General features: G+C 42.3%; 2 protein-coding genes across 2 annotated transcripts in view; both read right to left on the reverse strand.

Annotated features, from left to right (window-relative positions):
• The window catches only part of adcy5 (adenylate cyclase 5), a 58,072-nt gene extending 48,505 nt beyond the window's left edge, over positions 1-9,567 (reverse strand). The window contains exons 1-2 of the mRNA XM_061691149.1: positions 8,934-9,567; positions 1,635-2,475 (exon numbers count right to left, since the gene is read on the reverse strand). Coding sequence (XP_061547133.1) covers positions 1,635-2,475; positions 8,934-8,950 — 858 coding nt within the window. The 5' untranslated portion in view covers positions 8,951-9,567. The remainder of the gene's footprint in view (positions 1-1,634; positions 2,476-8,933) is intronic.
• A 3,676-nt stretch (positions 9,568-13,243) lies between these two features.
• hacd2 (3-hydroxyacyl-CoA dehydratase 2) lies at positions 13,244-25,960 on the reverse strand. The gene is made up of 7 exons (XM_061692433.1): positions 25,755-25,960; positions 24,651-24,768; positions 24,552-24,570; positions 21,989-22,077; positions 19,931-20,052; positions 16,436-16,614; positions 13,244-13,626 (listed from the first exon to the last, which is right to left on the reverse strand). The coding sequence occupies exons 1-7, from the start codon at positions 25,877-25,879 to the stop codon at positions 13,544-13,546; spliced, it is 735 nt and encodes a 244-aa protein (XP_061548417.1). The 5' UTR covers positions 25,880-25,960; the 3' UTR covers positions 13,244-13,543.
• Positions 25,961-26,751: the final 791 nt, after the last annotated feature.

A 26,751-nucleotide genomic window follows, 5' to 3' on the forward strand; every position in this document is an offset into this window, starting at 1 on the left:
TTGTTCACAAATCTGTCGAGATCTGTGTTGGTGAGCATTTCTCCTTTGTCGAGATAAGCCATCCCACTTCACATGTGTGGCATATCAAGATGCTGATTAGACAGCATGATTATTGCACAGGCGTGCCTTAGGCTGAAAAGTGTTGCGTTTATATTTTTGTTCAGGATATAATAAATATTTATAATATAAGATTACCTTTGTTAGTGCCACACTGGGGAAATTTGCATCGTTTCAGCAGCAGTAGTGGATACAGGAAATGCAAAAATAGAATGGAAGAGACATTTGGCTGCAAATGCGTCAGTTGATGTAATATAAAATAAATATTGAAGGCATAATTTAACGATTACGATTATAGCGTAATGATGGCTGCCATGGAATATTGCCCCCTCAAATTCTTATACTTCTGCATAGTTTCGTCACTTTAATGTTTAAGATCATCAAAAAAATGTAAATATCAGACAAATATAACCTAAATGAACTTAAAACGCTTTTTGAATGGTGATTTCATTTATTAAGGAAAAAGAAAATTCTGTTACCTGACCCCGTGTGAAAAAGTAATTACCCCCCTTGTTAAATCATGAATCAACTGTGGCTAGTCACAATTTTTGGTTAATTTTCACTGATCACCTCCAAGCCTGATTACCTCCAGACCTGTTCAATCAAGAAATCAATTAAACAGAATCTGTCCCGACAAAATTATTTCGGACAAAGGATCTAAAAAAAGCTGCAACAAAATGACACGAAAGAAACACAAAGAAATTGCAGAACAGTCGAGAAATAAAGTAATTGACATCTATCCGTCTGGCAAGGGTTACAAAGGCCATTTCTAAAGCTTCAGGATTCCAGCAAACCGTAGGGAGATGATTTATCACACATGGAGAAAACATGGAACAGTGGTGAACCTTCCAAGGAGGGGCCGGCCTACAAAGATTACCCCAAGAGAACAACAATGACTCATCAGGAGGCCACAAAAGAACTCAGGAAAGCTTCGAAAGAACTGCAGGGAGGCCTCTGTTGCCTCAATTCAGGTCAGTGTTCATGACACAACAATAAGGAAGAGACTGGGCAAAAATGGCAACCATGGCAGCGTTTCGAGGCCAAAACCACTGCTGACCAAAAAGAATCTAAAAATGTAAGAAAAAAAATTCCCGAAAATAGTATATATATCAGAAGAAAAGGCAAAAATATGACAAATTAGAAACAAATAAATGCACAAATATTTAGAGAATACAAATAAACATGAGAAAGTAATAGAAAAATATTAGGAAAGAGTGCAAAATAATACGAGATTAAAAGATACAAAAATTTGAAAAGTATGACAATATTACAAAATAATAGGAGTATTAGGGGAAAAAAATAATAGAGAAAGAAAACTACAAAATGGAACAAAAATATTTCATAAGCTATTAGATTAAAAATAAATACACATTAGAAAAGTTATACACAAAACTATTAGAAATAATGGGATAATAGAAAACAATGAAAATGTGAAAAAAGAAAAAAATGGAACAAAATATTCGATGGAAAAATACACAAATTAGAAATAATAATAATATAAATATTAGGAAAAAAACTAAACTATTCGAAAAACAAGGAAAAATATTGGGGGAAAAAAAGATAAATGGTAGGCCTACCTGCTTCCAGAGAAAGGGGTCCACAGTGTTTTGCATCCAGGAGAGGGCGAGGTGCACGCCGGACAGCAGCAGCCCGGTGACCACGGCGGCTCGCATGCGGACTGGCAGTAGCGTGTACACTACGTGGATGAAGAATACAGTCCACCAGATGCCCTCCGAGGCGTCTCGGGGCTGCACGAGCAGCACGCCCACCACCTGCACAAGCAGCACCAGCAGGATGAGGGCGTAGCACACCACCCACATGTGGTCCTGTTGGAAACCTGTCCGGTTGCATGCCGCCATCAGCGCCAACGTCAGCAGGATGGCGCCGGAGAAGACCAGCACGTACGCCACGTTCAGCCCGCTGCCCCCCAAGCAGTGGAAGAGCAACATGACACCAAAGACCACCACGAGTACCGCCATGAGCATGGTTAGGCTGCTCTGATTGAGCCTGAAGAAGTAGCGCTGGTACAGTCGCTCCAGGTTCTCAGACTGGAATTTCTTGGAGCTGAAGACATGCGTCACGCCTGACAACAAAGCCGCCGCCGAGAAGCCGGGCTCAGCGTGGACGCCATCCTGAGGGAGGCCCAGCTCCACCGATCTGGTTCGAAGCTCGTCGCCACCGCGCTCCTGCCACGCCGAGCGAGAGCGGAAGCTGACCCGGCTCACGGTGGTGGCCACGCGGCCGGGATGTCCGGCCCGGTAGCGTTCCGGGGGGTCGTCATCGTCCCTCCAGCGGGTGTTGAGTCTGCGGGCAGAGTATGCGCAACCATTGGCCACAGAGTCGGACTCACCCCAAGCCGACCGGTGCTCCGTGCCGCCCCGCAGGCCGGGCCCGCCGCCGCCACCGGGAGGGCTGACACTGTTTCAAAAATAGTTGACATAAAATACACAGTTATTTAGAATAAGATAAACATACATGAAAATATGCAAAGATATTCAGACCAAAAATAAAGAATGCTATAATATTTGATGAAAAACAAACATTTTAGATAAATACAAAAATATTAGTAGAAAATGCTAAATTATTAGGAAAAAAATAAAACAGACAAATACAAATATTAGACAAAAAAACAGGACAAGGTGAAAAATACACTAATATTAGAAAAAGACGATTTTATTTTTTTAATTAGGAATAAAACATGAACAAAAACTGAAAAATAAAACTAAATTCCAAAATAACTTTTTTTTAATACACAGGAAATAAATAAATAGGTTAAAAAAAAATAAGTTACAAAAATAAAATCTACACATACGATATAAATATATCAGGAAAAACGAAAAAAATATTGAAAAATAAATTACTGAAAATAAAAATATACTGGTGTGAAAAAAAACATAAAATCTACATAAAATATTGGGGTGGGGGGAATAAAAAAAATAAAAAATAAATTGAGAAAATAAAGAAATACAAAATATTAGGGAAAAAATAGAAACGGTTAGAAAAAAATATTACTATGTAAAAATAAAAGAAAATGACAAAATATAGAGGCAGCATGGTGAGCGACTGGTTAACACATCTGCCTCACAGTTCTAAAGACCGGGTTCAAATCCCGGCCCCACCTGTGTGGAGTTTGCATGTTCTCCCTGTACCTGCGTGGGTTTTCTCCGGGTACTCCGGTTTACTCCCAAATTCCAAAAACATGCAGGGTAGGTTAACTGAAGACTCTAAATTGCCCGTAGGTGTGAATGTGAGTGCGAATGGTTGTTTGTTGATGTGTGCTCTGCGATTGGCTGGCGACCAGTTCAGGGTGTACCCCGCCTCTCGCCCGAAGATAACTGGGATAGGCTCCAGCACGCCTGCAACCCTAGTGAGGATAAGCGGAACGGAAGATGAATGAATGAATGACAAAATATACACTATAATATGAACATCTGCGCTTATTCCATAGTTCTCGATTTAAAAACTAGGTCTGCCGAATAATTTTTTTGCCCCCCAAAATAGACTCAGTATTTTAGACTTGTTCTCATCTTTGATTTTCAGACAGATTTTGGCACTCCCACATTTAGATCGAAACCGGCGTGAGCCTGCTACAGGGGCAGAAGGAAAACACATTTCTTTATTGAACTAGTATGTGTTCTGCTGCGTTATTTTCACCAATAATGAAAGCCTGTCTGTTTTTTTAAGGCTATTAGTGAAAGTAGTGAGGTTTAATACATTGGAGAAGGCTTGTTTTGTTAAAATCGATGGCTGGAATGCTTCGTTGGTTAAAAAGCTCCTCGGTGGCAAGGCCCCGGGGGTGGATGAGATTCGCCCGGAGTTCCTAATGGCCCTGGATGTTGTGGGGGTGTCCTAGTTGACACGCCTCTTGCGTGGACATCGGGGACAGTGCCTCTGGATTGGCAGACTGGGTTGGTGGTCCCCCTTTTTAAGAAGGGGGACCGGACGGTGTGTTCCAACTACAGAGGGATCACACTCCTCAGCCTCCCTGTTAAGGTCGATTCAGGGGTGCCGGAGAGGAGGGTCCGTCGGGAAGTCGAATCTCAGATTCAGGAGGAGCAGTGTGGTTTTCGTCCTGGCCGTGAAACAGTGGACCAGCTCTCCACTCTTAGCAGGGTCCTCGAGGGTGCATGGGAGTTCGCCCATCAGGTCTACATGTGTTTTGTGGACTTGGAGAAGGTGTCCTGTGGGGGGTGCTTTGGGAGTACGGGGTACCAAACCCCCTGATAGGGGCTGTTCGGTCCCTGTACGACCGGAGTCAGAGTTTTGTCCGCATATCCGGCAGTAAGTCGGACTCGTTCCCGGTGAGGGTTGGACTCCGCCAAGGCTGCCCTTTGTCACCGATTCTGTTCATAATTTTTATAGACAGAATTTCAAGGCCCAGCCGAGGCGTAGAGGGGGTCCGGTTTGGTGGCCTCGGTATTGCATCTCTGCTTTTTGCAGATGACGTGGTTCTGTTGGCTTCATCAAGCCGTGACCTCCAACTCTCATTGGAGCGGTTCACAGCCGAGTGTGTAGCGGCTGGGATGAGAATCAGCACCTCCCATTCTGAGACCATGGTCCTCAGTCGGAAAATGGTGGCGTGCCCTCTCCAGGTCGGGGATGAGATCCTGCCCCAAGTGGAGGAGTTCAAGTATCTTGGGGTCTTGTTCACAAGTGTGGGAAGAACGAAAGGGGAGATCGACAGGCGGGTCGGTGCAACGTCTGCACTGATGCGGACTTTGTATCGGTACGTTGTGGTAAAGAAGGCCTGGGAACGCCTCGGGATGCCCCTGATGAGCTGGATAGAGTGGCTGGGGAGAGGGAAGTCTGGGCGTCCCTGCTAAAGCTACTGCCCCCGCGACCCGACCCGGATAAGCGGTAGAAAATGGATCGATGTTTTTAAGGCAATGAGTGAAAGTAGTGAGGTTTAATACATTTGAGTAGGCTTGTTTTGTTAAAATCGATCACTAGAATGCTTCGTTGCATAAGGAAGGCAGCAGCATGAGGTAAGTGCTGCGGGTTCATTTTTACCTATACAAACAGGTTTGGTCAAATCATTGTTTTATTTATTAATTCACTAATGATTTTTAGACCTTTGAAAAAGAGTTTGGGTTGATAACGAGACACAGACATTTGCTTTTCAAGGCTTTTTGTATGGTGGTGGCGTTCTGTGCCTTCGTGGAATTTGAGGGCCACGGCTGACTGTCGCCATGTTCATCCACCATAATAAAGTACCTTTTTTTAAGCATATTAAATATGGAATCCACTTTTTTTTTGTTAAAGTCTTTTTCACCCTAGCCACTACTATAGGAAGTGACACAATGTTGATTTAGCCTGTCAGCTCCTCTAACATCTTGCTGTATTTTTATGTATTTGATCTTTTATATTTCGTGCCTACCGTATACATTTCGGCACTGGCCCAGTTGGTGGCGCACCAAAAATGACGTAGAAGGAAATGACGTCATGGAAATGAGACACTTTGCAGGACAATTGGCAGAGCAGTGGGTAAAACGCTCACCAAAAATATTATTTTGCATTTCTGTAGCATAAAATAGTCATACAAAAATTACTGTGTAAGAAAAAAAAATTGCCGCAAATGAACATCTACCTCTTTTCGAGCTGTTGCCTGCCAGCAGCTGCGTGGGTGTCCACGTAGTCACGACCCAGCACTCTTCTCGTCCTTAACGTGTGTGTCTAAGTTAACTTCCTAGTGACCCAGGGATGTTTGCGACAACTTTTACCCACTTGATTATAACTTAAAGCATCGTAACGCTGCTGCAACTTCACCACCTGTGTCATGACGTGGAGAGGTTCTCCCTGCAGACTGCCGCAACTTCCTTAATCTCCTTACGGACATCGATTGACAGTGACATAGAGCCGGGGTCCGGGGCTGTGACACGAAAAATATGATCGAGATGGAAGAAGAGCAGGACGACAGGCGATGTGTTCCACGTCCGCGAAGCGCTCCCCCCGCCCCACACACACCGTGCCATTGGATATGTGGACGTGTGTTTTTGTAACAGTATGAATACAATAGGAGTATTTCATCTCAGAGCAAATTAATATTAAAACCATTTGGCTACTTTCTAGCTCTATTAAAGAATAAATAAGTTGTTTATAAGGTCACCTTTGGATGTGAGTAATAGACCACACTGTTGGAAATGTAGTATATACAGTATAACAAACAAAAAAAGAAGCAAATATAAATTCATTATCATCCAATAAAGTTCTTATTTTGTTTTTTTACATTCTCTCACCTGCACCTGGCTGACAATTATAAAAATATATGTCAAGCTATTGAAAAACAGCCATTTGCAAACAGTGTTTCCTGTCAGAAAACAGCATTTCCCTGGATTTAGCACATATAGTTATGGCAATGAAAGCGACATCATACTGCCAGCGTTTTTTTGTTAAACTGAAAATAAACACCCACACTACAAAAACCCCAAATCTTAAAAAATATATATAAGACTCATCACATGGTTTTTAGACAATTTTCACTTGTTTTAAGCCATTTTTTACTTGTAGACAAAAGTTTTTTTTTTGTTTTTTTTTAAAATAAAATTTCCGTGATGTATCCAATTTGAATTAGTTTTGACAAGAAATACTGTAATTTCTCGTGTATATGTACCCATGTATAATACGCACCCCCAAAGTTGACCTCAAAATTCTGGAAAACCCTTCTACCCATGTATAATGCGTTTTTACAATGCATGATATTGCTTCTACCCATATAATCAAAACATTAAGTATTACCTGTATTTTTTATTTTTTTTTCCCCCAAAGACTTATTCTGAAGTTAAGCACTTTATTTGAACACGCAATCCTTTTAAATTTACTTGAAATTCCCAGCCCTACTTTTATTTAGTAAATTAGAAAACACAGTTCTGCTCATGTTTGATTACGCAGACAGAATTTGTAAGATGGGTACAATTCTTTAAAGAAAACATGAAGGACCAGGCGAAACATTTAATTTTATTTTAAATGGGATTCAAATTAAACTGTCAAGCATTTCAGAAAAGCATTATCATTAAACAAAACACAACCATAAAGAAATTAATGATGATTGTTTTTCAGTCAGTCATATTTATAAAAAAAAAAAAATAAATAAAAAAATAATTAAAAAAAAATTAAAATTTCGCAAATTCTGCCAGGGTATGTAAACTTATGAGCACAACTGTACATATATGACGTACCCCTGTCATATTAGAATGAAAGTGTAGGCTACACTTTTTTTATAACCACTAGGTGGGAGTGGCATTTTGGAATGAAAGTGTACAGCTTTTTCACAACCACTAGATGGTGGCATACATTTATAAAATGTGAAAGTTTTTTCCATTTGCCCCTATACCCATGTATAATGTTCACTATTGACAATTTTATTTTTAAAAATAAATAAAATTAACAAAGTATGAACACACCCGATCTTGGCAGAAGATACTCCAGAGACATTTCATATCATATACACTGGGCAAAAACTCTATGCTATGCAATTAACTAGCGATAGCACAGTAAGCATCATTACAAGCCCCTGCAGAGTCAACGCACAGTGACACATACCAGAGCAATTCAAGAGGAGGCACTGAAGCATTGCTGTGTGGTCAACTGTCAATTCATAGATGATGTCAGGGTTGGAAATCAAACATTTCCTATTAACGCAGATGGAAATGTGTGTAGCTCTTCTGATCATAGATATGAAGACTATACGCCAGTATGCTGTAGCAGCCCAGCTAACAGACGTGCCTATGTGGCGGCCATGTTGGGAAAGTCGATGTTCCCTTCATAGGCAATGCATGGACATTGAAATTATGTCATTGCTTGCTCATTTCTCAACTGATTTTCCTCAAGGTTTACTTTTTGGTCAATGCAAAAGCATGTGGTATCACCACAGACCATTTTTTTCCTAAAAACAAAAACACGGAATTTTTCTTTTTTTTCTTCAAATTATTTTGAGAAAGAAGTCATAGGGTGGGCTAAGGCCAGTTTTGGGCCCACTCAAAATAGGGCTAGACAGTTTCCCTCGCCAGTTTTATTTAGCTCACAGGTTTCAGCGGCTCTATTATACACTACGCTGGTGTATATTTACCCACGAGGGGTTGGGAGAAGGGGGAGACCGTGACAGTTGGACTCGGCAGACCATGTCATATCGAAGCGACGGACGCATTGTTGGAATGCTGAATTACAGCAGTAGGGGGTGCCAAAAAAAAACACAGATTATCGGTTTAAACTAACAATTGAACATGATTTTGGGGGGCTGGGTTCATGTTATAGTGTAATAGTATATAATAGAAACATAAGGTATAATACCAGCTTCAGCAAAGTAGTGTTTGGAAACTCAATCAAAATTGAGTTTGGAGGTGGGTGGGGGGAATTAGCCCAACAGAGACTGCATATAAAATAGGAGTAAATACTGCCACTTATAGTACATTTCTTTTTCCACACCAATACATGAGGGCGTATCTATTTTGGCGATGGGGGAGAAGAGAGAGAGAGAGAGAAAAAAAAAAAAAAAAAAAAAAGGCATTCCCAGGGCAATTAGTTCTTTACTGAACTAACTCCAAAAGTGATATTATTGGAAATGATTGGCAGTTTCATTTTTTCAAGCAAAAAAATTAAAAATAAAAGCAAACCAAATACATGAACAAGACGTTGTTAGTGAAATAAGTCATCTGGATACTATAGGTCCTTTAGGAAAAAATACCAAATTAGAAAATACGACACTAAAATACAAAAAATAAATATAAAAAAAAAAAAACATTCAATTAAAAAAAGTGGAAAATACACACAACCAAAAAAAAATTAAAAAAATGTAAAAAAAAAAAAAACAAATTTAAAAAAAATCACGTGACGAAATACACTAATTTTAACAAAATAGTAAAATAGATATATATACTAACCTGTTGGCTCTGGACATGATTGAAAAACTCCCAATTAACTAGAGGTACATCGTTGTAGTTGCTGCCACATTTTATGTGCAGTAAATCCCAACGTCCGAATTTTGCTGCCCAAAATTCATATAATCCCAGTGAAACTGCATTAATTTAAAAAATGAAAATAAAAAAAACCAAAATCAATCGTACGAGTCACAAGGGAAGTTGGTCCACGTCGCTCAGGAATATTAGCTCCAGGTGGATTCGGCTCCACATCATCGGGCCCAATTAAGAGGCACCCGTGGGAAGCTTAGCTACTCCACAGAGATGGGTTCGTATCGGCTGCGGCGTCGTGTGGTGAAGCCCACGATGGTGCTGGTGGTGTTTTCGGTACGAACCGGCCGACACCTGCGCCGCCGCACTGGAGGAGCCAGGCGCCGTTTGGCCGGGAAGCATCACCGCCGGCCACCCGGTGGGTGCGAGGCGAGCCTACGGTCCTCAGGCCGGCGTCGCCATCCGAGCCGAAACGAAGCACAATGACACGCGCCTCCTCAGTGTCACCGCCACCGGCCCGGTCGTGACGAATACAGCACCCCTGGAACGGGCTCCCTTAAGCGGCGAGCAAACATCCGGGGCTCCGGTGTACTGACCGACCGAAGCCTTTCTCTGGTGGATGCAACGATGTACGCACGCCCCCATTGGGTTACTTAAGGGAGGCGGGATGCCATGCCGGGAGATGCCATTGGACGAGGCGCCCGTCAATCAGAAAACTGGGCGGGATTGCACATCTGGTTGGCCCACACAAATTAATATGATAGATAGATAGATAGATAGATAGATAGATAGATAGATAGATAGATAGATAGATAGATAGATAGATAGATAGATAGATAGATAGCAAATACAAAATATTAAACAATTATTACGAAAAAATATTTGAACATATAAAAAACATTGGGGAAATAGCAAAAAGAAAGTAATGCAAAAATATTGGAAGAAAAATATGCAAACATCAGGGGAAAATACTTAAAAAATAGAAATAGAGAGACAGACAAGATAAATGATAAAATATTTGAAAACATACAAAACCCGACAAGTTTTTTACTTCTTTCTACTCCTATTGAACATGTACATTATCAAAGGGCAAATTCTACTGCCGCCTTCTATTTGTTTTTATTTTGTTTTGTTTTCATCTTGTTTTGAGTTGTTCTTCTCTTTTATTTCATAACAACCAGTCTTGTGTTGAATTGTTCGTATAGGTTCAATATACAGTGAGTACGGAAAGTGTTCAGACCCCCTTAAATTTTTCAATCTTTGTTATATTGCAGCCTTTTGCTAAAATTATTTAAGTTCATTTTTTTCCTCATTAATGTACATGCAGCACCCGATGTTGACAGAAAAAACAGAATTGTTGACATTTTTGTAGATTTATTAAAAAAGAAAAACTGAAATATCACACAGCCATAGGTATTCAGACCCTTTGCTGTGACACTCATATTGTGTAACTCGAGTGCTGTGCATTTCTTCTGATCATCCTTGAGATGGTACTACACCTTGATTGGAGTCCAGCTGTGTTTGATTATACTGATTGGACTTGATTAGGAAAGCCACACACCTGTCTATATTAGACGTCCTTCAGGGAGTCCCATGGAGGGTGCTCCAGGAGTATGGGGTACCCCGATACGGGCTGTTCGGTCCCTGTACGACCGGTGTCAGTGTTTGGTCCGCATCGCCGGCAGTAAGTTGAATATGTTTTCAGTGAGGGTTGAACTCCGCCAAGGCTGCCCTTTGTCACCGATTCTGGTCATTACCTTCATGGAAATCATTTCTAGGCGCAGCCGAGGCATTGAATGGGTCCGGTTTGGTGATGTCAGTATTAAGTCTCTGCTTTTTGCAGATTATCTAGTTCTGATGGCTGCATCAAGCTGCGGTCTTTAGCTCACACTGGAGCGGTTTGCAGCCGAGTGTGAAGCGGCTGGGATGAAAAATTAGCACCTCCAAATCTGAGACCGTGGTCCTCAGTTGGAAAAGGGTGGAGTGCCCTCGCCGTGTCAAGGAAGAGATCCTGCCCCAAGTGGGGGAGTTCCAATATTTTGGAGTCTTGTTCACGAGTGAGGGAAGAATGGAGCAGGAGATCGACAGGTGGATCGGTGCACCGTATGCAGTGATGCGCACTCTGTATCGGTCTGTCGTCGTAAAGAAGGAGCTGAGCCGAAAGGCAAAGCGCTCAGTTTACTGGTCGATCTACAGTACGTTCCTACCCTCACTTATGGTCACAAACTGTGGGTCGTGACCGAAAGAACAAGATCACGGATCCAAGCGCCTGAAATTAGTTTCCTCCGCAGGGTGCGCGGGCACTCCCTTAGAGAGAGGGTGAGAAGCTTGGTCAGCCAGGAGGGGCTCAGGGTCGAGTCGCTGCTCCTCCGCATTGAGAAGAGCCAGATGAAGAGCCTGGGGTATATGGTTAGGATGCCCCCCAGACGCCTCCATGGTGATGTGTTCCGGGCACATCCCACTGGGAGTAGGCCCTGGGGAAGACCCATGACACACTGAAGAGATTATGTCTACCGGCTGGTCTGGGAATGCCTCGGGATCCCCCGGAAGAGCTGGACAAGTGTCTGGAGAGGGAAGTCTGGACTTCCATGCTTCAGCTGCTGCCCCCGCTACCCGACCTTGGATAAGCAGCAGTAAATGGATGGATGAAAAATAGGTAAACTTCCATCCATCCATTTTCAACACCGCTTATCCTGGTTAGGGTCGCGGGACGCTGGAGCCTATCCCAGCTGACTTCGGGCGAAAGGCGGACTACACGCTGAACTGGTCGCCAGTCAGTCGCAGGGCACATATAGACACGGACAACCATTCGCACTCACATTCACAACGTCACTGAGTGGGAACTGAACCCACGCTGACTGCACCAAAGTCAGGCGAGTGTACCACTACACCATCAGTGACCAATAGGTAAACTTATTTATAGAAAAATACACAAATATCAGGGGAAAATATGCTAATTATTTAGATATGGCGAGACGGACAGATTGATCGGTGTCTCATTAACTAGGGGCAAGTTAGTTGATAATGCAATCATATTTTGTTTAGTACCTCATTTGACACTAGCTGAACACACGACTTGGCTCTCTAGCTAGCCGTTAATGCTAGAGTGGGAAAATAAGTAAGGCTGTGTGCCACATTACATGTGTATTCACTTGAAAATTGTTAATTGTCTCTTGATTTATTTATTCCCCCCAGTTTTTCAGAGTATTTTTGTTTCATTTTCAGGAGTAGTTTTTTTTTTCAAATTTTTATTTTTGTTTCCAGAATTTTTTTCAGTTTTTCTGATTAGTTTTCTTTTCTGAATTATCGAGACACGTTGGACTTCTGCAAAAACTTCCACCCTGCAAGTGATTCTTTGCAGACTCACATTGATTAAACTAATCAATAATAAAAAAAAAATAATAAAGCCGGTCAATTTCGCAATAAAGAAATTAATGGGTGTATTGTTTCAAATAATCTAATCTCAGGGCAAAAAAATATTCAGGAGGAAAAAACAAACATTCCAAAAAAACAGAAGAAAATCTCAGAAAATCAGAACCTATTTAAAAAAAAAAGAAAAAAAAGCAAACCCAAAAAATATATATTTTTTTAAATGGATCCAATACGCTTTCATAGTACAGAACATTAACTTTATGCCTGAACATAAACTACCTAAAAAGGCCTCATGAAGCTAAAAATGCTAACTTAAAGCTTATAGTGGTGAAAGTCCATCCCACCAATCCATTTTCTTTACCGCTTATCCTCACTAGAATTGCAGGCTGCTGGAGCCTATGCCAGCTATCTTCGGGTGGGAGGCGGGGTACACCCTGAACCGGTTGCCAGCCAATCACAGGGCACATAGAAATAAACAAACAAACAACCATTCGCACTCACATTCACATCTACGGGCAATTTAGAGTCTTCAATCAACCTACCACGCATGTTTTTGGGTTGTGGGAAGAAACCAGAGTGCCTGGAAAAAACCCAACCAGGCACGGGGAGAACATGCAAACTCCACATAGGCGGGGCCAGGATTTGAAACCCGGTCCCCAGAACTGTGAGGCAGATGTGCTAACCAGTCGGTCACCGTGCCAGCTGGTTGTGAAAGTCAAAAGGCAAAAATCAGTCTGGATAAACAGTACAAGTCATCTCTTTTAGTAAACAAAAACACACTCACAGCAATTTAAGTGAAGTAAAAACAACTGTAGTTTAACATTATCACAAAAATCAACAAATGTCAACACTAAAACACAATGTTCAAGATGTATTATGCAGAATTACAACATATATAAGCAATGCCAACAGAGATTCAAACAAGTTTATTGTCACAAAACCAAGAAACAAACATGATTTGCAGGTGTGTGTGGGAGAAGGGGGGGGGCGGTGGGGGGGTATTAGGAGGGTGGTCACTATGTTATTTAAGCGGTGGATTCCTTCAGTGAATCTTTGAGCGCGCCGGACCAGATAGACGGCATCACTCGGGCAGTTTGTTCATAAATAAAATCGGGGAAAATAATAAAGGCAGCAGTAGTAGTTCTGGAAAAACTGGAATGGAGCGTGTGAGGTCCGTTTTTGTTTGGATGGAAAGGGTCCTATTCTTTCTCTCACTCCACTTTGCTGTTGGCGTCGCCGTGGCCCAGAACCTTCTTCCTCTGTCGGATCATGTGGAAGTAGAGCTGAGGGAACACTGCCGAAAGGGAGAAACAACCAAAGAACATCAGAGAACACTTTGTTGTCTCGTGTGTCATGACAGAGCTTCATACAGAGGTATTGGTGGCAAAACTCAAAACTCAGCCTCCCGAAGCCTGTTTTAGTTAACAAGAAATTTGGTAGGAAGGTCAGTCAATAATAGATCCACAAAAAAAGTTACAAGAAGCCATGCCCAAAAAGACACAGGAATTCTGCCACTTTGGTCTAAAGTGGCCATTTGTGGATCATTTTGGCCATTCCCAGGTGAAAAAGCTCAGCGGTTCTCCCCGGAACTTTTTTAAAAATTCTGTCTATCATGAGTAGACCCACAAAAAAGGATTTTAAAACAGCCATGTCCAAAAAGACACAGGAAGTCAACCATATTAGTTTGAAGCAGCTAGTTAAACAGTTACCTGGTGTCCTTGAATTTTTTTTATTTTAAAGCCATTTTTACTCACCAATATAAAATTTGGTAGGCATATCTATCATACGTAGATCAACAAGAAGCCAAGTTAAAAAAAAATTGACAGGAAATCTGCCATTTTGGTTTGAAACAGCCATTTTAGGCTCATTTTGGCCATTTTCAAGGGACCTTACTTTATTTGGAAAATTCAGCCCCAGAAGCCAGTGCGATTTAACATGAAATTGGGTAGCCATGTCTATCACGAGTAGACGCTTGTGATGTCTTATATCTCACGGTTCGGTTTTATCACGATATTAATCTCATGATATGATAACTATTGTGATATCATGGGAAAGCTCATGCATGGTATTGCAGAAGAGTTCGCTGTACAGGTGGGGCGAAGAGGTGAAAGCAGGAGACCGAAAAACCTCTGTTTTCTCTTGCTGGCCAAATCCTTCTCAACAAGCTTAAGTAATTTCTGTGCATTTTCCCACAGAGTTTTGTGAAAAAGACATCTTCAAATCATATATTACTGTGCACTTCTATCCCCGTCCATACAATGTTTACATTCATATACGGTACCTCGAAAACGGTATGATTGCTGCAGCAATAATCATGCCACGCTCACAATAACAAAACTGTCTATTGAGAAGATGTCTGTTCACTAATTTAACAGTATTTATTGTCATATTTTATTTAAAACTTTAGAAATTGGATACTGCCTACTAACAGTGCTTTCTTTGAGTAAAAAAAACAAAATTAGTCAAGTCAGAAACGCAGGAACACTGAAAGGCTATGCAGGTTTAGAACCAGCCAAGTAACAATAAATAAAATAATAATTGGACTCCTACTTAGTTTCTTTTCCTCCGCTTTGTGATATTGTAAAATGATTTACTTTTCTGAGCAGCTGCTGTAATGTTTTCACTTGAAATGTGGACATTTCATTTGAAGAGAGGGAAGTATGTCAGGGACTAATGGAATGTTCGGCGGCGGGATATGTTCTCACGGGAGTCAAATTTGTTATTCCCTGTCCATGTGATGTTTCACCCACGACTTTTGAGTTGAGATTAAACAGTCACTAGAACACCACTAAAGAGCCACACTATTACAATATGTTTAAGTAGTAAGATGGAACCTCTCTTCTAAGAGGGGGAGGCGGCGGGGGTGGCGGCACACGAATGTCCACTGACGGGACGTCCCAGTGGCAGCCGCCGCGAGCCAGGAGACTGACTTCGTGAAGCGGAGGTCCACGGCAGCAGATCCCGGCCTGTGGGTCTGCGTTTGCTGGGACAGAGGCCGGTGCGAACAACAAGCGCCTCTCGCCTCTCAACTCACGCAACGCTGTGACAGGCATAGTACGCCGTAGCAAGTTGCATTACTTCCCTTCCAACACAGCCTTTCAGTCATGCAGACCAGTCAGCTAATCAGTGTATTTTTTGTGACGTACCCACTTGGGTTAAGCGTCCAATCAAGTGCGTTTACAATCCAATGAGGAAATTAAGTACTCTAGCAGCCTGACTAAACAGCGTGGCTTTGTATAGCCATCCCAAAACAAGATTTTCAGCACAACAGCTCATTATTTTATACCGAGACAAAAGGACGAAGATATCAATTCACTTTATTTTGCGATATCATGAATATTGTGACATCCCTAGTAGATGGACATAAAAGACTCAAGAAGCCATGTCCAAAAAGACACAGAAAGGCATCTATTTTGGTTTGGTACAGCCATTTAAGCCATTTCTAGGGGTCCTTCGAATTTTTTGAATATTCAGACCAACTAGTTCCACTTTAGAACATAAAATTTTGTATGCATGTTGATTGTGAGTAGATCACGGAAAAATCCTCAAGAATGCAAGTCGACAAAGACACATGAAATCTGCCATTTTGGCTTGAAACGGCAATTTTGGGGTCATTTTAGCTGTTTTCAGGGGTCCTCCAATTTCTTTGAAAATTCAGCCCCCGAAGCCAGTTTTACTTAGCAACGTGCAATTTGGTTGACCTGTCAATCATGCGTAGACCTACAAAAAAGTCTCAGGAAGCCATGCCTGACAAGACCAGAAGTCTAACAATTTGCTTCACATGAGCCAGTTTAGGCTCATTTTGGACATTTCTAATGGTCCTTCAATTTATTTTAAATATTCAGCCCTCAAAGCCAGTTTTATTTGGCAGCATGACATTTGGCATTCACGTCTGTCATGATTATACCCACAAAAAGTGTCTCGATGAAATGCCTGAAAAGACGGGAAGTATGCCATTTTGCTTTGTCCTGCAATGGCGAACTTGTCTGAGAACTTTTGTCTCATTGCTACCAAATTGAAACCTAGTATACTAGATTGATGGGCGATGCTAAATTGCTAGGGATTTCGGCCTTCGCTGATGTTTAGTACTTTGGTGGACTTACGTGGAATGTAGGAGATCATGACGAGGATAAGGAAGGTGTGGTAGTCAAAGGAGAAGTTGTATTTGTTGGGCAGCGTGACCGAGTACAGGCCCATCTTCTGCACGTGGGGCAGTGCTGCGTAGATGGTCAGAAGCTCACCGCTCACACCCATTGGGTACAGCACAATGAAGAGGGTGTACCTGTCGCAAAAGTGCAATATTTGAGTACAACAACATAATATTTAACAATAAAAAGGTGTATTTTGGCAGAAAAATTATATATTTGGCCAAGAAGGTGAGATATCCCACTCGTGAAAAATTCCAGTCCAGGAGGCATTCTAACCAGATGCCCGAGCCACCTCATCTGGCAGCAGCTCTGAGCCCCTCCCAGATGATCGAGCTTCTCACCCTCTCTGTAAGGAAGAGCCCGGACACCCTGCGGAGGAAACTCCTTTCGGCTGCTTGTATCCACAGTCTTGTTCTTTCGGTAATGACCAACAGTTCGTGACCATTGGTGAGGCTAGGAAACGACCGGTAAATTGAGCACTTTACCTTTCGGCTCAGCTCCTTCTTTACCACGAGAGACCAATACTGAGTCCGTATCACTGCAGACGCTGCACTGATCCGCCTGTCTATCTGCCGCTCCATTCTTCCCTCACTCTCGAACAAGACGCTGCGATACTTGACCTTTTCTACTTGGGGCAGGAACTCTTCCTCGACCCAATCTTTTCCAACTGAGGACCATGGTCTCAGATTTGGAGGTGCTGATTTTCATCCCATCCGCTTCAGACACGGCTGCGAACCGCTCCAGTGAGAGCTGAAGATCGCGGCTTGACACAGCCATCAGAACCACATTATCTGCAAAAAGCAGAGACGCAATACTGACATTGCCAAAACAGACCCCCTCAATGCCTTGGCTATGCCTAGAAATTCTGTCCACAGAACAAAGGGCAGCCTCGGCGGAGTCAAACACTCATTGGAAACGTATTTGACTTGCTGCCGGCAATGCAGACCAAACTCATACAGGGAATAGCCCATATCAGGGGGTCTGGTAACCCTGACTCCCGGAGCACCCTCCACAGGATGAAAACCACACTGCTCCTCCTGAAGCTGAGATTTGACTGCCTGATGGACCTTCCTCTCCAGAACCCCTTAATAGACTTTACCAGGTAGGCTGAGGAGCGTGATCACCCTATAGTTGGAACGCAACTTCCGGTCCCCTGAACCACCCCGGTCTGGCAATCCAGAGGCACTGTCCCCGATGTCCACGCGATGTTGCAGAGGTGTGTCAACCAGGACAGCCCTACAACATCCAGAGCCTTCACGAACTCCGGGCTCATCTCATCCACCCCCGGGGCCTTGCAAACAGAGGAGCTTTTTAACCACCTCCGTGACTTCAAAGTCCCAAAATTCTACTTCCGCCTTCTACTTCCTGGGAAGGCGTGTCAATAGAATTGAGGAGGTCTTCGAAGTATTCGGCCCACCGAATCACAACGTCCTGAGTTAAGGTCAGCAGCGCCCCATCAGAACTATACCAAGTGTTGATGGTGCACTGCTTCCCCCTCCTCAGACTTCGGATGGTGGACCAGAATTGCATCCAAGCTGTCTGGAAGTCTTGCCGAACTTCTCCCACGCCAGGGTTTTTGTCTCAGTGACCACCAAAGCTGCGTTCCACTTGGGAGCTGCCTCCAGAGTCCCACAGGCCAAAAAGACCCGATAGAACTACTTCTTCAGCTTGACGGCATCCCTGGTGTCCACCAACGGGTTCGGGGATTGGTGCCACGACAGGCACCAACCACCTTACGGCCACAGCTCCAGTCAACCACCTCAACAAGGGAGGCGCGGAACATAGTCCACTCAGACTCAATGTCACCCTCCTTCCCTGGGACGTGGGCGAAGTTCTGCCGGCGGTGGGAGTTGAAACTCATTCTGACAGGGGACTGCCAGACGTTACCAGCAGACCCTCACAATACGTTTAGGTCTGCCAGGTCAGACCGGCATCTTTCCCCACTATCGGAGCAAACTCAACACCAGGTTGCGATCAGTTGACAGCTGCGCCCCTCTCTTTACCCGAGTGTCCAAGGCATGCGGCCACAAGTCCAATGACACGACCACAAAGTCGATCATTGGACTGCGGCCGATGGTGTCTTGATGCAAAGTCCACATGTGGATATCCTTATGTCTGAACATGGTGTTCATTATGGATAGTCCGTGATGAGCACAGAAGTCCAATAACAGAACACCGCTTGGGTTCTGATCAGGGGGGGTTCTTCCCAATCACGCCCTCCAGGTCTCACTGTCATTACCCACCGTTGAGGTCCCCCAGCAGAAAGAGGGAGTCCTCAGCAGATGCACTCTCCACCCTAGCCAAGGACTTAAAAAAGTGTGGGTGCTCTGAGCTGGTGTTTGGTGCCTAAGCACAAACAACATTCAGGACCTGTCCCTCCACCTGAAGGCAGAGTGAGGCTACTCTTTCGTCTACTGGAGAGAACCCCAACGTACAGGCCCAAGGCGAGGGGAATCAGTATGCTCAGACCTGCTCGGCGTCTCTCACCATGGGAAATTCCAGAGTGGAAGAGAGTCTAACACCTCTCGAGAAGACTGGTACTGGAGCCCAAGCTGTGTGTTGAGGTCAGCCCAACTATGTCCAGTCGGAATTTCTCAACCTCGCACACCAGCTCAGGCTCTTTCTGTGTCAGAAAGGCGACATTCCAAATCCCTAAAGCCAACTTCTGTAGCAGGGAATCGAATCGCCAAGCTCCCCGCCTTTGGCCGCCGCCCAGATCACACAGCACCTGACCTCCTTGGCCCCTCCCAAGCCTATGGGAAGGGGAACCCATATTGCCTTTTCGGGCTGTGCCCGGCCGGGCCCCATGGCCACCAGGCACTCGCCATCGAGCCCCACCTCCAGGCATAGCTCCAGAGGGGGGGCCCGGTGACTCGCGTCCGGGCAAGGCAAAACGTGGTTAAATAGTTTTTTTTTTTTTTTTTTTTTTCCAGGGGTCTTTGAGCCGTACTTTGTCTGTCCCCTCAACTAGGACCTGTTTGCCATGGGTGAAGGCGCCATGGGCATAAAGCCCCATACAAATCCTAGGACCATCGGGAGACACAAACCCCTCCACCACGATAAGGTGACGGCTCCAGGAAGGGAGCTACTACATTAGTTACTATACACATAAACATTACATTTTTGCCATGAATATGACCAACTCACTCAAACCTGCTTGTTCTACATGCAATCGTGATATGTTGTAATTGAAACACTATATTTGGCAACAAAACTCTTTTTTTGCACACAAATACAACGGCTGATCACAAAAAGTTGTATTTTCACACAAAAATGTATACGCTGAAACTCAAAACACTATATTCAGTTGCAAATATATATTTGGCCAGGAAAGTGGTAGCTTCCTACAGGAATTCAATATTTTTCCATTAAAACACTATAGAAATATTGTGATTTGCCTATAAACAGAAAGTAGGACTACAAAGTTGTCCATCTATCTGTCTGTCCTACCGGGCCCACTTGATGAGGTAAGGCAGGTGGTTGAGCAAGCTGAATGTGTAGAAGGAGTAGCGGATGATCTCGGTGACAGTCCAAGCGCTAACAAAGAGCAGCACGCTGTTCTCGCTCTGCACCTGCACACCAATCAGAAGGACCCAGCAAAGGAGGTGAGAAGACATTTTGTATCAACGCGGATGTCCTCCACAAAGAACCATGCGGGTTTTACTCACAAATCGGATCCCACTTCAGATATTAGGTTACAAACAGAAAGTATGAATAATCGACATTTGGACAAGGGATGGACAAAGAGCGAACACGCTTATCAATGTATGTATGTTGGGCATCACCTTGATGCAAGGGAGGAATATTAGAGGCCTGGTTTGTTGCCTAAACGGAACAATTGCATATTGTTGTTGGAATACCTTTTCTCTATAGACGAAAAATACTTCTCTATAGACAGAAAATACATTTTGCCAAAACTCTCCAGACACTAAACAAAAAAGGAAACATTTTCTAGACAGAATTATTCATTTAATTTGACAGATGGAAGAATTGCAGGAGGGCATCCATCCGCCCATTTTCTATAACGCTTATCCTCACTAGGGTTGCGGGGGTGCTGAAGCCTATCCCAGCTGACTCTGGGCGAGAGGCGGGGTACACCCTGAACAGATCACTAGCCAATCGCAGGGCACGTATAAACAAACAACCAGTCACACACACATTCACACCTACGGGCAATTTAGAGTCCTCAGTTAACCTACCATGTATGTTTTTGGGACGTGGGAGGAAACCGGAGTACTCGGAGAAAACCCACGCAAGCACAGGGAGAACATGCAAACTCCACCCAGACGAGGCCGGATTTGTACCCGGGTCCTCAGAACTTTGAGGCAGATGTGCTAACCAGTCAATCCCCATGCCACCAGAGAAGAAAATATGGTGAAAAAAATAAAGACAGGAAAATTTATAAGTAAATTGCGTTGGATGGGAAAACCTCTTCAAACAGGAAAATATACTCAAATTCTGGGACAAAAAATAAATCCCCCTAAATGTTTTTGATTTGACTTTTCAAAGATTCTCAAGACAAAGGTTTTAAGAAAAATTGTCCAGACATAAATTTGAGAGTTGGAAGGGGGGGATTATCCTGATGGAATAATTCTGGACAGGAAAATAATATTTTATGAAATTCTGTGGAGGAAATATTTTGCTTTTAGAAATTCTTCAGGCAAGAAAAAAAACTTCTTCAGGCAGAGAATTTCATGAGAAAATGTACTTGCTATAAAAATGGTTTAAATTATCTATAGAGGAAACGATTACAGAGAAATTCTCAATTTTTTGGAGGAAAAAAAATTCAGACAAGGAAACAATTTTTTTTAATGAAATTCTGTTAAGGCAGTTAAGTCTGGGGGAAAAGAAATCTTCAGACATTTATGATTTTTTTTAATCGCTTTGGAAAGAATTTTCCATTGTAAAATTCTCCTGACTGGAAAAAAAACCATCTCCAAACAGAGAAAGAAAAATTAGCTGAAAAATTTTGCGGACAGAATTGATTGGGATATCCAGATGAAGAAATATTGGAGAAACAATGTACAGATGAAAAATAAATATTTAGACAGCTAAAAATAATTATAGGAAAATTCCTCTGAATGGAAATAGTCTCCAGACAGGAAAAAAAATGTGAATGGCTAAATTATAGGAAAAATTATATGTATTAGGGGAAAAGTCTTGGAAAATTCATCCAGATAGAAATGTATTGAGAAAAATTATCTGGACATGATGTTTTCCTGAAAAATTGGTCTTCTAATTGATTGCAAAAATTCCTAATGTCCATCCCTGCTTCGACACAGTCACAACAAAAGAATCCATCCATCAACTCGTCAATCAATCCACACAGCAAATCAACAGCATCGGCATTGAGTGCGTTCATTTCTGCAAGGCAACGTCACTGACTTACGTGCTCACGACTCTGACACCACCTACAGCGTATCAAAAGTATTCATCAAGTGGCAGCGTTTATATCGCACTGTGATTATTTGTGTGCGTGCGTGTGCATGCGTGCATGCGTGGTCTCACCTCTCTGACGCTGTGTGTGACGGCCCATGTGAGGAAAACCCGGGACATGACCTGGAAGCCAGTCAGGACGACGGAGGATGGCACAATCCCTGGAATAAAACCACCAAATCAATTGTTTCATTCTGTTTCTAATATTTTGATCCACTCGTGTAGCTCAATTTGGTATATGGCAACCTACTTCGGCATTCAGCCAAATGGCTAAAACGCCTTCCTCCTCACTCGGGTGAATGGCGAAAGGGACAGTGATAGAGCACCCTTGGGAACATCTATAATGTATTTATCTAAACACAAGATGTCACCACAGAGCCACTGACGATGACAACAGCTGATGTTTAGGCTTTGTTTGGGTTTACATATCATTTTTGTATAAATGAATGATATACGTCTATTTGACTTTTGTCCGAAGACACCAGCCGTAAAGAAAAGAAAATTGGAGCAAGTTCGGCTTCAAACAATTATGTCATCAATCTTCGTTAGAGTAGCAGACACAGGAAGTCAGCTATCCTATTTTCAGAGTTGGTCACGTGAAGTTCCGCATATGGCGGATGAGATAACCGAAATATTAGAAACGGCTGCCAGGATGACGCTGTACACTTAATAATAGTAAAGTGAATCGCTTCTCGTAACCTTCTCGTGTACCTAATGAAGTGTCCTGCCTGTGTTGATAAAGCAGTTGTGGTGGTGAAGAGCGCTCCTCGCACCCCTTAGTGGCCAAAGCAGGAAGAAAAAGAAATCCCCTTTTTAAATGAACCCATAAAACATAATGTTCGGCGGCACGGTGGACGACTGGTTAGAGCATCAGCCTCACAGTTCTGAGGACCCGGGTTCAAGCCGATGTTTAGGCCTGTGTGGAGTTTGCATGTTCTCCCCGTGCCTGCGTGGGTTTTCTCCGGGCACTCCGGTTTCTTCCCACATCCCAAAAACATGCATGAATTGGAGACTCTAAATTGCCCGTAGGCATGACTGTGAGTGCGAATGGTTGTTTGTTCCTATGTGCCCTGCGATTGGGTGGCAACCAGCTCAGGGTGTACCCCGCCTCCTGCCCAATGACAGCTGGGATACGCTCCAGCACGCCCGCGACCCTAATGAGGAGAAGCGGCTCAGAAAATGGATGGATGGAACATAATGTTCCTAAATTGCTATTCTTTGCCACAAACTGTTTTAAATTTAGTCACATGAGTACAATATTTGCGCACAAAAATGCAGTATTTGACCACAAAAAGTTTTATTTTTCATCAGTGATATCACAAATCCCCACATGCCAAAAACATGCATGGTAGCTTAATTTAAGACTCTAAATTCTCCGTATGTATGAATGTGAGTGCGAATGGTTGTTTGTTTATAAGTGCCCTGTGATTGGCTGTTGACCGGTCCAGGGTGTACCCCGCCTCTCGTCTGTAAGATGGGTTAGGCACCGGGACGCCTGCAACCCTAGTGAGGACAAGTGGTACGGAAAATGGATGGGTGGATATATATATATATCACTAAAATTATATATTTGGCAGCTGCACAGTGGACAACTGGTTACAGCGTCTGTGTCACAGTTCTGAGGACCGGGGTTCAATCCCCGGCACCACCTATGTGGAGTTTGCATGTTCTCCCCGTGCCTGCGTGGGATTTCTCCTCCCACATCCCAAACAAAACCTGCATGGTAGGTTAATTGAAGTCTTTAAATTGCCCCTAAGCGTGAATGTGAGTGCGAATGATTGTTTGTTTATATGTGTCCTGCGATTGGCTGGCAATCAGTTCAGGGTGTACCCCGCCTCCTGCCCGATGATAGCTGGGATAGGCTCCAGCACTCCCGCGACCCTTGTGAGGATAAGCGGCTCAGAAAATGGATGGATATATTTGGCGAGGAAGGCGGTCGCTCTCTCCGTCAATACAATATTTTGCCATTAAAACAGGTCCCAAAAACCTTTATACCTGGCCACAAAAAAACATTATGTTGCTCTAAAAGGCTTTATTAGGCTATGAAAATGTCATGCTTTGCTATGAATAGACTATTTTGCCACTACAACATTATTGGTCAGAGAAACAGCTATAGTAGGCCACATAATCATTACATTTTTCCATTAATATGACCCAAACAGACTAGTTACCTATGTAAATGCAATATTTTGCTGTTGAAAAACTATTTACTCTTAAAAAGGTCATATTAGGCTCCAAACATGTTATGTTTTTACACCAAAACACACTATTTATTGAGGGATAGTAATATTAGGACAAAGAATAATATTTGTGTTAAAGGATTACATTTTGCCATTAATGTTGATGCAAACAAGATAACTTCCCAAATAAATGTAACATTTTTCCAATAATAAACAAAAGTTAGGCATCAAAAACACAATATTGTTCATAAAAATGCTATATTTTGACCCCAAAACACAAAAATTATATTTCTAATATTTGGACAGCAGAGTGGTAGTTTTCCACATGAAGGCAATTTTTTTTTAAATAAATTATATTTGCTCACAAAAAGGCTATGCTAGACCACAAAATAGTGACAGTCTATGGCAATGTTATGTGTTACAACAAAGAAGGAGAAGATGGAGGCTCAACTCACCAACAGCACAGTGCACAATCTGAGTGGAGAAAGAAACAAAAATCAAGTAAAGTATTTTTTATTTGTTTATTTATTTTTTTGCCAGCCGAATGAACAGACCTCCAGGACGGCACCGGTCTGAAAGAACTTGAGGGGCTTCTCGATGGAGTAGTAGAGGCCATGGTAGCTTCCTCTGGCCAGGTACGCTCGCACCAGACCCACGGCGATCACCAGCCATCTGCAATACGCAATCACAACAATATCTGACTCCTTTGCTTTTTATAACCATAGAGCCAGAAATTAATGTTTTATACGAAATGTGACCTGAAGAAGACCTGCGGGAGGAGGGGATTCTCAGGACAGATTTTTTTGGGTGGCAGGGATTATCTGAAAAAATTGGATAAATCCTCCAAACAGGAAAAAAAAATCTAGACTAAAAATCAATGCTGGAAAATTATAGGTGTGTGTGCGTGTGTATGTGTGTGTGTGTGTGTGTGTGTGTGTGTGTGTATGTGTGTGCGTGCATATGCAAAGAGAGTATTGCAAAACTCACAATGTGGCCCAACTGGTCGGCACAGTGAGAAATGTGGAATTATTCACACATTCAACTTTAAAAAAAACTTTGACGTACTACTCTATAGTCATAATTTTCTTGTAACCTAACATCTAAATTAATGTAGTTGGATATTTTAATGCTTGGCTTTATTATAAATCATTGACAAATTCACAAAACAGGAAGTCTACATGAGTTTTGGAACTTGCAACAAACATGTTTCGATATGAATCGGCTCTAAATAAAAAATTATCTTCATTTTATCATGGAAAAATATGAAGTCAAAAATAAAATGACAAGTTTATCAGACATTTGTGATATAAATATATATTTTTATAACAAAAAGCTTTTATCTTACGTATTATTTTATTATAATTTATAATACGTTTGAAGTCGATAAAATAAAGTAGCCAAAAGTTTGACGAAAGGAAATGATAATGGTTAAAAACATAATTCAATGTACTACCGCGCATGCGCGATAACGTCTTGTAAGGTTTATCCACGTTAAATCCTTGCGAGGCAATTTCTAAGTTCATTCAAAAATCACAATAGTTTCCATTATCACCGATGACTCTAGTAAAAGTACAAACTCACATTTAGACAATTAAGATAATGATTGTTAATGACTGCAGTGCTCCACATACATTAGCATGAGTAACATGCTAACTTACCCCGCTGTCATAACAACGTTGTAGATGACCAAATAAGCGGTCGCCAAGGCGCCGGGTCCCTTCTTTTTCGCTGGGGCTCCATTGCTGTGAGCCGCCTTGCTGGCCCCCGGAGCAGCTGCCGACATGACTGCAACCAAGTGAGCCCACGAGACAATCTTTGGCCCTGGAAGGTGGCCGCTGTCACCAAGCTGTCACAGCAGGAAAACTACAGTAGAAAAACTACAGGAGGCAAGACCCGGAAGTGACATCAGAAGTTGCGCCTTGACACTTCCGCATTCGCGAATATTATTTATTATTACAAATGTTAGTATTCTTCAAGATGTAAATTTTCCTGAGAGTAAAGCTTTTTTTGGTTGTAATATGATTTTGATTTTTTTGGGGTGTACCACAGGAAGCTGCAAGTGACGTTAGATAACTCGCGCTACACTTTCGTCACTTCCCCATTCAATCTAAAAGGAATATCTATTATACATTGAGTCTCAAATTGGTAAACAATAAGAAGAGCAAACATATTTTTGACATATGTTATTTTTTTAAGTCTGTCAATGTATAGTAGTTGACTTAAATTTTGATATAACGTGTTTGTTTATGATGATGTAATTGAACTGGAATGTCTGATTGTTTTTGTATCTTTTGGGTGTTTTTCATTCTTTGTTGTACACACAGAAATATGTTAATGTGTTGTCAACTTGAAAGACATGAAAAATCAATTATGATTCAAGATCGATCCGAATTATTGTAACCACGAAGATGTTAAAATTTGAATATGGTTTTTCTTGTGTTGTTTTGTTTAATTAAACAGGATCAATTGCAACAAACAATCAATCAATCAAACAAACAAACAAACAAATAAATAAATAAATAAATAAATAAATAAATAAATAAATAAATAAATAAAATACAACTCATGTATTAGCCCTATAACATTTCGTAGGCTGGCATTTATGTTGCAATATGTTTAGGTTGATTTTTGTTTTATTTTAATGACGTGCTTAAA

This window comes from Phycodurus eques, chromosome 12 (genome assembly GCF_024500275.1).
Source record: "Phycodurus eques isolate BA_2022a chromosome 12, UOR_Pequ_1.1, whole genome shotgun sequence".
Classification (NCBI taxonomy): domain Eukaryota; kingdom Metazoa; phylum Chordata; class Actinopteri; order Syngnathiformes; family Syngnathidae; genus Phycodurus; species Phycodurus eques.

Excerpts from the sequence above, each read along its gene's own strand:
- hacd2 (XM_061692433.1), bottom strand. The coding sequence starts at position 25,879 with ATGTCGGCAGCTGCTCCGGGGGCCAGCAAGGCGGCTCACAGCAATGGA. Across the intron at positions 24,769-25,754 it reads AACGTTGTTATGACAGCGGG|ATGGCTGGTGATCGCCGTGG; the intron begins GTAAGTTAGCAT and ends TGCGTATTGCAG. Across the intron at positions 13,627-16,435 it reads CATGATCTCCTACATTCCAC|TGTTCCCTCAGCTCTACTTC; the intron begins GTAAGTCCACCA and ends CCCTTTCGGCAG.